This window comes from Salmo salar, chromosome ssa20 (assembly GCF_905237065.1).
Source record: "Salmo salar chromosome ssa20, Ssal_v3.1, whole genome shotgun sequence".
Lineage (NCBI taxonomy): Eukaryota > Metazoa > Chordata > Actinopteri > Salmoniformes > Salmonidae > Salmo > Salmo salar.
The window spans coordinates 80250445-80263511 of record NC_059461.1 but is presented as its reverse complement, the minus strand read 5'-3'; the positions used below and the strand labels follow the sequence as shown (position 1 = coordinate 80263511).

Sequence of the window (13067 nt, the reverse complement as noted above, 5' to 3'; positions counted from 1 at the left end):
TGTCCCTGATGTTGAAGTTTCAGGAACTCTGGTAAACGTATTATGTTGTACTGGATATTGTAATGGCTGGCTGCTTAATTAAGATCAGGGTTGAGGTCAATTCCATTTTTAATTCTGGTCAATTCATGAAGTAAATCAAATTCCAATTCTACATTTTTATATTTGAAAATTATTGAAATTGGAATTGGAATTTCAGTGTACCTCCTGAATTGACTTGAATTTAAATGGAATTGGCCCCAACCCTGATAAGGAGCTCTCTCTCTTTCTGGTGTCTCTGCTGATGTTCCACTGTTTCATTTCTTATCTACCTGAACCCTTCACCACTAAAGCTACTATTCTCTCTCTCTCTCTCTCTCTCTCTCTCTCTCTCTCTCTCTCTCTCTCTCTCTCTCTCTCTCTCTCTCTCTCTCTCTCTCTCTCTCTCAGCCCTGTCATTCCTCTCTCTCTTCTCCCCTTAAAACCACCCTCTCTCTTGCCATCTCTACACTCTTTCAGCCTTGTCATTCTTCCCTCCTTTCCTCTCTCCCTCTTCCCACATCCTCATGTAAGACATCTGACGTGGTGTTCAGCATCAGAGAAAAACTTCACTTTTTCAAACACACGCCCAATATCCCTCCATGCACCTGCACCGAGACTAAACACACCGCAATAACACACACACAAACACACTGTGACAAAAGAGTCTGCGACAAACTGATAACAAAACTATAAGGGGTTTAAACATGAAATAATCCACTGTCGGCAAAACCCCAAGCGGTTTGTGTGTGTGTATACTATCACTGCTAAACACTCTACAAAGTCACCTATTCTGATGTCAAACTGTTGCCCTTTTAATATGCTAATATTTTCAGAAAAGTAAGGCAGGGTTAAGAAGAGACTTATCCAAAGTCATAAGTAGACCAAAATCAAGCTGAGCCCATGTTCTATCTACACCGTCTGTTCTCTAGATCCTCATACACAGTACAGTACGCCATCTGTTCTCTAGATCCTCATACACAGTACAGTACACCATCTGTTCTCTAGATCCTCATACACAGTACAGCACACCATCTGTTCTCTAGATCCTCATACACAGTACAGTACACCATCTGTTCTCTAGATCCTCATACACAGTACAGCACACCATCTGTTCTCTAGATCCTCATACACAGTACAGTACACCATCTGTTCTCTAGATCCTCATACACAGTACAGCACACCATCTGTTCTCTAGATCCTCATACACAGTACAGTACACCATCTGTTCTCTAGATCCTCATACACAGTACAGTACACCATCTGTTCTCTAGATCCTCATACACAGTACAGTACACCATCTGTTCTCTAGATTCTCATACACAGTACAGTACACCATCTGTTCTCTAGATCCTCATACACAGTACAGTACACCATCTGTTCTCTAGATCCTCATACACAGTACAGCACACCATCTGTTCTCTAGATCCTCATACACAGTACAGTACACCATCTGTTCTCTAGATCCTCATACACAGTACAGCACACCATCTGTTCTCTAGATCCTCATACACAGTACAGCACACCATCTGTTCTCTAGATCCTCATACACAGTACAGTACACCATCTGTTCTCTAGATCCTCATACACAGTACAGTACACCGTCTGTTCTCTAGATCCTCATATACAGTACAGCACGTCAGGATTCAATTTTAAGATCGGCAATTTTGTACCATCTAATAAAATGGGATGGCATGGAATATGAACTCATCTCGGGTTTAGATTGTTGATGAGATATGATTTTGGTGTTGTCTATGCCGTTAAGACCATTGAAGTCGGAAGTTTACGTACACCTTAGCCAAATATATTTAAACTCAGTTTTTCACAATTCCTGACATGTAATCCAAGTAAAAATTCCCAATCTTAGGTCAGTTAGGATCACCACTTTATTGTAAGAATGTGAAATGTCAGAATAATAGTAGAGAGAATGATTTATTTCAGCTTTTTTTTCATCACATTCCCAGTGGGTCAGAAGTTTACACACACTCAATTAGTATTTGGTAGCATTGCCTTTAAATTGTTTAACTTGGGTCAAACATTTCAGGTAGCCTTCCACAAGCTTCCCACAATAAATTGGGTGAATTTTGGCCCATCCCTCCTGACAGAGCTGGTGTAACTGAGTCAGGTTTGTTGGCCTCTTTGCTCGCACACACTTTTTCAGTTCTGCTCACAAATTCTCTATAGGATTGAGGTCAGAGCTTTGTGATGGCCACTCCAATACCTTGACTTTGTTGTTCTTAAGCCATTTTGACACAACTTTGGAAGTATGCTTGGAGTCATTGTCCATTTGGAAGACCCATTTGCGACCAAGCTTTAACTTCCTGACTGATGTCTTGAGATGTTGCTTCAATATATCCACAAAATGTTCCTTCTCATGATGCCATCTATTTTGTGAAGTGCACCAGTCCCTCCTGCAGCAAAGCACCCCCAGAACATGAAGCTGCCACCCCTGTGCTTCACAGTTGGGATGAGGTTCTTCGGCTTGCAAGCCTCCCCCTTTTTCCTCCAAACATAATGATGGTCATTATGGCCAAACAGTTCTATTTGTGTTTCATCAGACCAGAGGACATTTCTCCAAAAAGTATGATCTTTGTCCCCATGTGCAGTTGCAAACCATAGTCTGGCTTTTTTTATGGCGGTTTTGGAGCAGTGGCTTCTTCTTTGCTGAGCAGCCTTTCAGGTTATTTCGTTATAGGACTCGTTTTACTGTGGATATAAATACTTTTGAACCTGTTTCCTCCAGCATCTTCACAAGGTCCTTTGCTGTTGTTCTGGGATTGATTTGCACTTTTCGCACCAAAGTACGTTAATCTCTAGGAGACAGAACGCGTCTCCTTCCTGAGCGGTATGACGGCTGTGTTGTCCCATGGTGTTTATACTTGTGTACTATTGTTTGTACAGATCGATGTGGTACCTTCAAGCATTTGGAAATTTCTCCCAAGGATGAACCAGACTTGTGGAGGTCTACAATTTATTTTCTGAGGTCTTGGCTGATTTCTTTAGATTTCCCCATGATGTCAAGGAAAGAGGCACTGAGTTTGAAGGTAGGCCTTGAAATACATCCACAGGTACACCTCCAATTGACTGAAATGATGTCAATTAGCCTATCAGAAGCTTCTAATGCCTTGACATAATTATCTGGAATTTTCCAAGCTGTTTAAAGGCACAGTCAATTTAGTGTATGTAAACTAGTGACCCACTGGAATTGTGATACAGTGAATTATAAGTAAAATAATCTGTCTGTAAAAATTTTTGGGAAGAATTACTTGTTTCATGCACAAAGTAGATGTCCTAACCGACTTGCCAAAACTATAGTTTGTTAACAAGAAATTTGTGGAGTGGTTGAAAAACTAATTTTAATGACTCCAACCTAAGTGTATGTAAAATTCTGACTTCAACTGTAAGTCTGACGGTTGGAGCATCACTGCTATGTTTGGGAGAATCTCTGATTGTGTTCGTGACTTCGTTAAGAGTGATTCATGTTGAGTTATTGGAGAGAGAGAGAGATCTCAGGGGGCTGCTGATGTGTGTATGATAACGAGGTTTAGAAAAAGACATGTGCTTTGATGCTTGGACAACATGTACAAATGTGACAAGATTCTGCTTTAAGATAATGGAAATTCTATTGATGTTTAGATATTTGATTAATGCAAGTATATTCCTATAAGGCTTGAGATCCATGTGAGTAAATCATATATTCACACAACTCTCCCATTTACATTGAGTTACAGTATACACACCTCAAGTTAGGACATAGCCCAGTATGCCTTAAGAGTTGGTACTTTTTTGTTATCATTCTAGACTAATGGTATGTGACAGATACTACTATTGTAATATCATTCTAGATATGGCATGTACATTAACTGATCAACGTGTAACTGATCAACGTCAATGTCTAACTGATACGACGTCAATGTGTAACTGATACGACGTCAACGTCTAACTGATACGACGTCAACGTGTAACTGATACGACGTCAACGTGTAACTGATACGACGTCAACGTGTAACTGATACGACGTCAACGTGTAACTGATACGACGTCAACGTGTAACTGATACGACGTCAACGTCTAACTGATACGACGTCAACGTGTAACTGATACGACGTCAACGTCTAACTGATACGACGTCAACGTGTAACTGATACGACGTCAACGTGTAACTGATACGACGTCAACGTGTAACTGATACGACGTCAACGTGTAACTGATACGACGTCAACGTCTAACTGATACGACGTCAACGTGTAACTGATACGACGTCAACGTCTAACTGATACGACGTCAACGTGTAACTGATACGACGTCAACGTGTAACTCCAGAAGAAGTCCCTGATTTGTTGGTCAGTGGTCAATGTGAGTTGATTGGTCAGTTTGACCTCCCCGCGCCCCCCTCTCTGTCTCTGATTGGTGTGTTTGTGGGTGTAGGAGGGTCCTTATGTGATGCTGAAGAAGAACTGGGAGATGTTCGAGGGGAATGACCAGTTCGAGGGCTACTGCGTGGACTTGGCCTCAGAGATCGCCAAACACATCGGCATCAAGTACAAGATCGCCATCGTCCCTGACGGCAAGTATGGAGCCAGAGACCCCGAGACCAAGATCTGGAATGGCATGGTGGGAGAACTGGTCTATGGGGTAAGGATGGAGGGAGGAAGGGAAGGAGTGATGTTTGGAAATTGTTACTTTTAATTCCTTGCATCTTTGGAGTTTGATGTAGTTATACTGAGGATAGTTAGATCCTACTAAACAAAGTTAATCTATATTGTTAGATACTGTCAAGGTACTTTTTAATTAGACAGACAATACATTTCAGCCCATTTTTATTTTTTTATAATAATTTTTTTACATTTCAATTCATCAGGGGCTGCAGCACCCTCAGCACCCCTATTATCCAGGAGATGTGCATAAAGCAGTGTTTCTTAATCCTAGTCCTGGGGACCCAAAGGGATACATTTCGTTTTTACCCAATCACTACAGACCTGATTCCACTAATCAATTCATCATCAAACCATTAGTGGAATCAGGTGTGTAATGCTAGGCCAAAATCTAAAATGTGCACCCTGGGTCCCCAGGACCAGGATAAAAAAAACACTGTCCTAAATAACACAAACTGGGATCATGACCTCTCAGACTAGTTATTCTTTAACATAGTTTACCACCCTTGGGTTAGATAACTATCTATCCAATATCCCGGTGCATTGAAAATATGGTACTGGAACTGACCCTGTGTATATATTCGGAACAAAAATATAAACGCAACATGTAAAGTGTTGGTCCCATGTTTCATTAGCTGAAATAAAAATCCCAGAAATGTTTCACACACACAACAAGCGTATTTCTCTTAAATGTTGTGCACAAATTTGTTTACATCCCTGTTAGTTAGCATTTCTACTTTGCAAAGATAATCAATCCACCTGACAGATGTGGCATATCAAAAAGCTGATTACACAGCATGATCATTACACACCTTGTGCTGTGTACAATAAAAGGCCACTGTAAAATGTGCAGAAATGAATGTTAATGTATCCACCATAAGCTCCCTCCAACGTCGTTTTAGAGAATTTGGCAGTATGTCTAACCGGGCTCACAACCGCAGACCACATGTAACCACGCCAGCCCAGGACCTCCACATCTGGCTTCTTCACCTGCAGGATCATCTGAGACCAGCCACCAGCTGATGAAACTGTGGGTTTGCACTACTGAAGAATGTCTTCACAAAATGTCAGAAAGCATCTCAGGGAAGCTCATCTGCATATTCGTCTTCCCCAGGGTGTGGTCACTTTCAATGGCCAGTGGCACGCTGGAGAAGTGTGCTTTTCATGGATGAATCCCGGTTTCAACTGTACCGGGCAGATGGAAGACGTATGGTATCATGTGGCCGAGCGGTTTACTGATGTCAACGTTGTGAACAGAGTGCCTCATGGTGGTGGTGGGGTTATGGTATGGACAGACATAAGCTACGGACAACGAACACAATTGCATTTTATTGATGGTCATTTGAATGCACAGAGATACCGTGAAGAGATCCTGAGGCACATTGTCGTGCCATTCATCCACCGCCATCACCTTAAGGTTCAGTATGATAAAGCATGGCCCCATGTCGCAAGGATCTGTACACAATTCCTGGAAGCTGAAAATATCAAAGTTATCAAAGTTCTTCCATGGCCTGCATAATCACCATAATCACCCATTGAGCATGTTTGGCATGCTCCGGGCAGAATGTGTACGACAGCCTGTTCCAGTTCCCGACAATATCCAGAAACTTCACACAGCCATTGAAGAGCAGTGGGACATTTATTCCACAGGTCACAATCGACAGCCTGATCCACTCTATGCAAAGGAGAGACGTCGTGCTGCATGAGGCAAATAGTTGTCACACCAGATACTGACTGGTTTTCTGATCCACTTATTTATTTTTAAGGATCCACTTCTTTCTTTTTTTATCTGTGACCAACAGATGCATATATTTCTTCCCAGTCATGTGAAATCCATAGATTAGGGCCTAATGCATTTATTTCAATTGACTGATTTCCTTATATGAAATGTAACTCAGAAAAATCTTTGTTCTGTTTATATTACTTACTTTATCGTGTTCTTATTTCCTATTTTTATATCTCGTGTTTTTTTGTTCTACCTTGTTAATTTTTGAATCACATTATTATTTATTACTGAATTGTGGGGTTTAGAGCTGCAAGAAAGGCATTTCACTGTACTTGTGCATGTGACATTAAAACTTGAAACTATAAAGTATTGTGCCTACTGTACCCTTGCTGGCTTTCACTTTGGAAACATCTAACCCCTAGCCCCCGTCCCGGCTTTGTCTGACCCTTATCTACATATTAGCTCTAGTCTGCTGCTTGATTTTCTCTCTTGTCCACTGTGCTTCATTTCTTCCAGGATTCAGTCATATTTCCTCCAGCTGCCTGCCAGCAGACACATTGGAGTAGTGACTGTAATCAGTCGATGACTAATCTACTTTGTACATTTTCGAAAGTCAGGCTTCTCTCTGACTATATCAGTGGTGTGTGTTCTGTGTGTGTGTGTGTGTGTGTGTGTGTGTGTGTGTGTGTGTGTGTGTGTGTGTGTGTGTGTGTGTGTGTTCTTACTCCAGCGACTGTACATGAATGTGTGTTCTCGCTCCGTAAGCACATTTTACAGAATGAGTCATTACCAATCCCAGAATTCATTCGCTTTGAATAATTCTAAACATTCCCAGTTGTGTCCAATCATTGATCTGTTCTAGCTGAGGGGAGATAATGTATTTATCTGTCCCTCATCCTCTCTCCCTCTCTCTCGCTCTCTTACTTTCTCCCTCCCTCTCTCGCTCTCTAACTTTCTCTCTCGCTTTCTCTCTCTTTCTCTATCTCTCTTTCCATCTCTCTCGCTCAGTCTGTCTCACACACTCTGTTTCTCTCTCTTCAGCTCTCTATTGTTCCCTTTGTCTATCTCTTAATTCACTCATACTCTTTCTTCCCTTGGAGGGAAAATGCATGTAGTAGGTACTGTATTGTTGATTATATGAATCCAAGGTGAATTGTTGCAGCACTAAAATAAGGATGTTTTCTCCCTGGTGTATGTGGTGGATTGGAAGAGAGACCTTGATGGTTGATTTGTATTCTGGTTTCCTGTGTCTGCCCCCCCCCCCCCCGCTCTCCCTCCCTCTCTCCCTCCCTCTCTCTCCCCCTCTCTCTCCCCCTCTCTCACCTCCTCCACCATCCCTTCCCCTCTCTCCCTCTCCCCCCCATCCCCCATCCCTGACTCTCCTTCTCCCTACCCCCCCTCACCCTTCCCCCCGTCCGGTAGAAAGCAGAGATAGCGGTCGCCCCTCTGACTATAACCCTGGTCCGTGAGGAGGTGATAGACTTCTCTAAGCCCTTCATGTCCTTGGGGATCTCCATCATGATCAAGAAGCCCCAGAAGTCTAAACCTGGAGTGTTCTCCTTCCTGGACCCTCTGGCCTATGAGATCTGGATGTGCATTGTCTTCGCTTACATAGGAGTCAGTGTGGTGCTGTTTCTGGTGAGTGTGTGTGTGACCACAATCAGTTGAATCAGCTGTGTAGAGCTGGGCTAGAATAAAAGCCTGGACACCTTGTAACTAGCCCCTTTCCTCTGTGCCCAGGTGAGTCGTTTCAGTCCATATGAGTGGCATGCAGAGGAGCCAGAGGAAGGCTCTACAGAGCCAGGCCCCACTGACCAGCCACCCAATGAGTTTGGCATCTTCAATTCACTCTGGTTCTCACTGGGGGCCTTCATGCAGCAGGGCTGCGACATCTCACCACGGTAAGTGTGTGCATGTGTGCGTGTTTGTGTATGGGTGCATGTGTGTGCGTACATGTGCTTGTCTGTGTGTGTCTGCCAACCCATCTGTCTCTGTCAGAGTGCTTTTGTCCTGTGTCAGAAGCTGTTGGTCATACTGAGTGTTGTGATTCAGACCAGTTGACTCAGTGTCAGACAGCCTCTCTCTATTGTACTATTGTGACATACACTGGTGTCCAGTGTGAGAGGGGAGCTAAAGATGTGTCAAAGAAACACACACACACACACAACCGCACACTAAGTACGACCCCTTGGTCAGCCTTCACATAGCTACATTTTGTGTGGGAGACTGGCGGTTTGCTGCATATTAAAGTTTAATGCTTCAACGGGGGGAAAAAGTCAGGCTTTATTTTTAGAATATTTATAAGAATATAGCATTTTATTATTGATAACCTCAGAATGCAGTTTAGTGAAATATTAATGTCCACCATCAACATACCTTTAGGGAGAACATCTGATGAGAGAGAGAGAGATGCTTCGAGTGGACACTTCTCGGTGCACTATGGGAGTTGTGGTGCAGGAGGCAGTCAGCGGTTTGTGCTGTTCAGTAGAACAATGTGTGTGTATATCTGTGTGCGCGCAAGTCTGATTTCAACTCACTGTTTTGTTTTTGATTGAAATGTAACGTTAGATAGCACTTAAACTACTTTTAAGTGCCCTGGTGCCAGGAGATACACACACATACAAACCTTCAGCAGGTACAGTATCTAGCACTTAACCAGAGTATTTTAGGACGTGGAAGGTACTTTTTCGACAGACTAATGGGCCGATTCACTTTATCACATTCTCTTTCTCTCACTGACACTCTGACACTCTGACACACACACACACACACACACACACACACACACACACACACACACACACACACACACCAGGTCAACACTGTTTTACTCACTCACACTCAGGAATCCGGTACCTGGGCTTATTCGGGTTTTCTGAGGCTAATGGACATATTAAGTAGCTTTACATCAGCCTTACATGATCAGCTGCCTGTGTTCTGTACGTTAGGACACACACACACACACACACACACACTGCATTGCCTTTATACTGTAACATGAATAATCTCCAAGCTCTCAATGAGTGGCACTTGCTTTTTTTGAGAAAGTAACTTTGTTTGTGTGTATGCGTACGTGCACGTGTGTGCTTGTATGTGTGTTTGTGGTACAAGTCAATGTTCCATTACCTGAGGGAAGAGAACATTGAATGAGGACCGGGTGATTTGTCTTCTGAATTTTACCTGTCTCCCAGCCCTCTATCTGACTCTCCTCCCACTCCTCCCCTCTCTCTCTATTTCTCTCCACCTCTCTCTCTCCCTCCCTCTCCTCCCATTCTCTATGTTTCTCTCCACCTCTCTCTCGCTCCTCTTTCTCTCTCTCCACCTCTCTCCCTCCCTCTCCTCCCCTTCACTCTGTTTTTCTCCTCCCTCTCACTTGAAATCACCTGTCGACTCCCACTAATCTCCATGAGTTTGAGTGACAGTCCAATTCCAGCCTTAGCCCTGGTAATGGCAGACACACACACACACACATTCATACACACACATAATCATACACACACCTGCTTGTCCCCCTGTCCCCATGTGTGAATGGGAGTAATAACCGTCCCACAATTATATGCTAATCTCATACTTATTCTATAGCCAATGTTATTCTATAGCCAATGTTATTCTATAGCCAATGTTATTCTATAGCCAATGTTATTCTATAGCCAACGTTATTCTATAGCCAATGTTATTCTATAGCCAACGTTATTCTATAGCCAATGTTATTCTATAGCCAATGTTATTCTATAGCCAACGTTATTCTATAGCCAATGTTATTCTATAGCCAATGTTATTCTATAGCCAATGTTATTCTGTAGCCAATGTTATTCTGTAGCCAATGTTATTCTATAGCCAATGTTATTCTATAGCCAATGTTATTCTGTAGCCAACGTTATTCTATAGCCAACGTTATTCTATAGCCAATGTTATTCTATAGCCAATGTTATTCTGTAGCCAATGTTATTCTATAGCCAATGTTATTCTATAGCCAATGTTATTCTATAGCCAATGTTATTCTATAGCCAATGTTATTCTGTAGCCAATGTTATTCTATAGCCAACGTTATTCTATAGCCAATGTTATTCTATAGCCAATGTTATTCTATAGCCAACGTTATTCTATAGCCAATGTTATTCTATAGCCAATGTTATTCTATAGCCAACGTTATTCTATAGCCAATGTTATTCTATAGCCAACGTTATTCTATAGCCAATGTTATTCTATAGCCAATGTTATTCTATAGCCAATGTTATTCTATAGCCAATGTTATTCTATAGCCAATGTTATTCTATAGCCAATGTTATTCTATAGCCAATGTTATTCTGTAGCCAATGTTATTCTATAGCCAATGTTATTCTGTAGCCAATGTTAGCAATTTAAATCACCTCATAATGTCACTACCAGTCCACCAAATGGGTGGTCCCATTTCTGGATCAATACAGTCTGTAGCTAGGTGGTCCCATTTCTGGATCAATACAGTCTGTAGCTAGGCGGTCCCATTTCTGGATCAATACAGTCTGTAGCTAGGTGGTCTCATTTCTGGATCAATACAGACTGTAGCTAGGTGGTCCCATTTCTGGATCAATACAGTCTGTAGCTAGGCGGTCCCATTTCTGCATCAATACAGTATGTTGCTAGGTGGTCCCATTTCTGGATCAATACAGTCTGTAGCTAGGCGGTCCCATTTCTGCATCAATACAGTCTGTAGCTAGGCGGTCCCATTTCTGCATCAATACAGTCTGTAGCTAGGTGGTCCCATTTCTGGATCAATACAGTCTGTAGCTAGGCGGTCCCATTTCTGGATCAATACAGTCTGTAGCTAGCCTGTCCCATTTCTGGATCAATACAGTCTGTAGCTTGGCGGTCCCATTTCTGGATCAATACAGTCTGTAGCTAGGTGATTCAATATCTGGATCAATACGGTCTGTAGCTAGGTGGTTCCATTTCTGGATCCAGTATGAGTGCTTGTGATTGTGTGTGTGTTGTGATTTGGGGTTTCTAAGTATATTGGTATACTGTGTTGTGAATGAGTGTATTGAATGTCTATAGGATCATTTGTATTCAGTGTCAGTCTCTGTTTCCCTGCTGCAGTGATCACTGCAGTCTGAGAAGGAGCATCTCTCTCTCACACACAGTCCTATACTTAGACCTTTACACTCTCTCTCTCCCTCCCTCTCTCTCTCTCTCTCTCTCTCTCTCTCTCTCTCTCTCTCTCTCTTTTCCTCCCTGTCTCCATGTCTCTCTCTCACCCACTCTCTTTATTTCTTTCTCTCTCCTGCCCTCTCTCTCTCTATCTTGCAGTTCATTCCTTACAGGGGTCATTGTTGTTTCCTCTAGCAGACACATTGCATCACAATTACTACATGGCTAATCTACTTAATACATTTTCTAAAGTTGACATCTTGTTTTTCTTCTTTATAATATGTGGTGTGTGCGTGCGTGTGTGTGTACGTGTGTATACTGCTTTCTTAATCCCTCACCCACACACACACACCTTTACACACATTCTTCCTCTCACTCTCACTTTCTCTCTCTCTCTCTCTCTCTCACACACACACACACAAACCATGGTTTCCGTTAGCCAGTGATAGCCAGCTTTTGGCCACAAAAAAAATTAAGCCGCTCAATGAAATTGTCTGGGATAAAATAAAAATCCCATTGCGAAATAATGCATTTTAGCCTATTCATTGATATACTGTAAATACCAGCAGATGTAGCGCGAGAGCTGCTGACATAACTTAGACAGCTTTGTGTTGCTGTTGGAGTGAAACATGCATTAATTAGCACAATCATTGTGCAACAATTCTAAAGGCAATCGCATGTAAAAAAATAAATAAAAAAAATATGTGGTCATGATTAAAAATAGCAACTATTTTTATTTCTCAACTGGTAATTGAAGTGCACTTCCCATTCAAGTGCATAGGTAACTAGGCACACTTCAGAGCATCACACACCACTTTGCAATGAGCTGGAGGCAGTATAAGTTTTGAAAATATACTCCGCATTCGTAAAGTATTCAGTCCCCTTGACTTTTTCCACATGTTGTTACATTACAGCCTTATTCTAAAATTGATTAAAAAATAATAATAATTCCCTCAACAATTTTGCTTTGTACGTAATGACAAAGCAAAAACAGGTTCAGACATTTGTTCAAATGTATTAAAAAATTAAAGAAAAATATTTACATAAGTATTCAGACCCTTTACTCAGTACTTTGTTGAAGCAACTTTAGCAGCGATTACAGCCTCGAGTATTCTTGGGTATGACGCTACAAGCTTGGCACACCTGTATTTGGGGAGTTTCTCCCATTCTTCTCTGCAGATCCTCAAGCTCTGTCAGGTTGGATGGGGAGTGTCGCTGCACAGCTATTTTCAGGTCTCTCCAGAGATGTTCGATTGGATTCAGCCATAAGGTGGAAGGAATTGTCCTTAGAGCTCCAAGACAGGATTGTGTCGAGGCACAGATCTGGGGAAGGGTACCAAAACATTTCTGCAGCAGTCCGGGACATTCCGAGACTTGTACCGAAGCCACTCCTGCATTGTCTTGACAGTGTGCTTAGGGTTGTTGTCCTTTTGGAAGACCAGAGCATCTTGTTTCTCATGGTCTGAGAGTCCTTTGGTGTTTTGGAAAACAAGTGTTTTGGAAAACACCAAGTGGCTGTCATGTGCCTTTTACTGAGGAGTGGC

At 42.2% G+C, this 13067-nt stretch overlaps 1 protein-coding gene across 4 annotated transcripts in view; it reads left to right on the top strand.

Moving 5' to 3' along the window:
- Positions 1-13067, top strand: part of LOC106581393 (glutamate receptor 4) — a 116741-nt gene that overhangs the window by 75437 nt on the left and 28237 nt on the right. For all 4 annotated transcript variants that reach the window (XM_045703995.1, XM_014163428.2, XM_045703996.1 and 1 more), the window contains exons 11-13: positions 4444-4650; positions 7819-8034; positions 8137-8297. In XM_045703995.1, coding sequence (XP_045559951.1) covers positions 4444-4650; positions 7819-8034; positions 8137-8297 — 584 coding nt within the window. The remainder of the gene's footprint in view (positions 1-4443; positions 4651-7818; positions 8035-8136; positions 8298-13067) is intronic.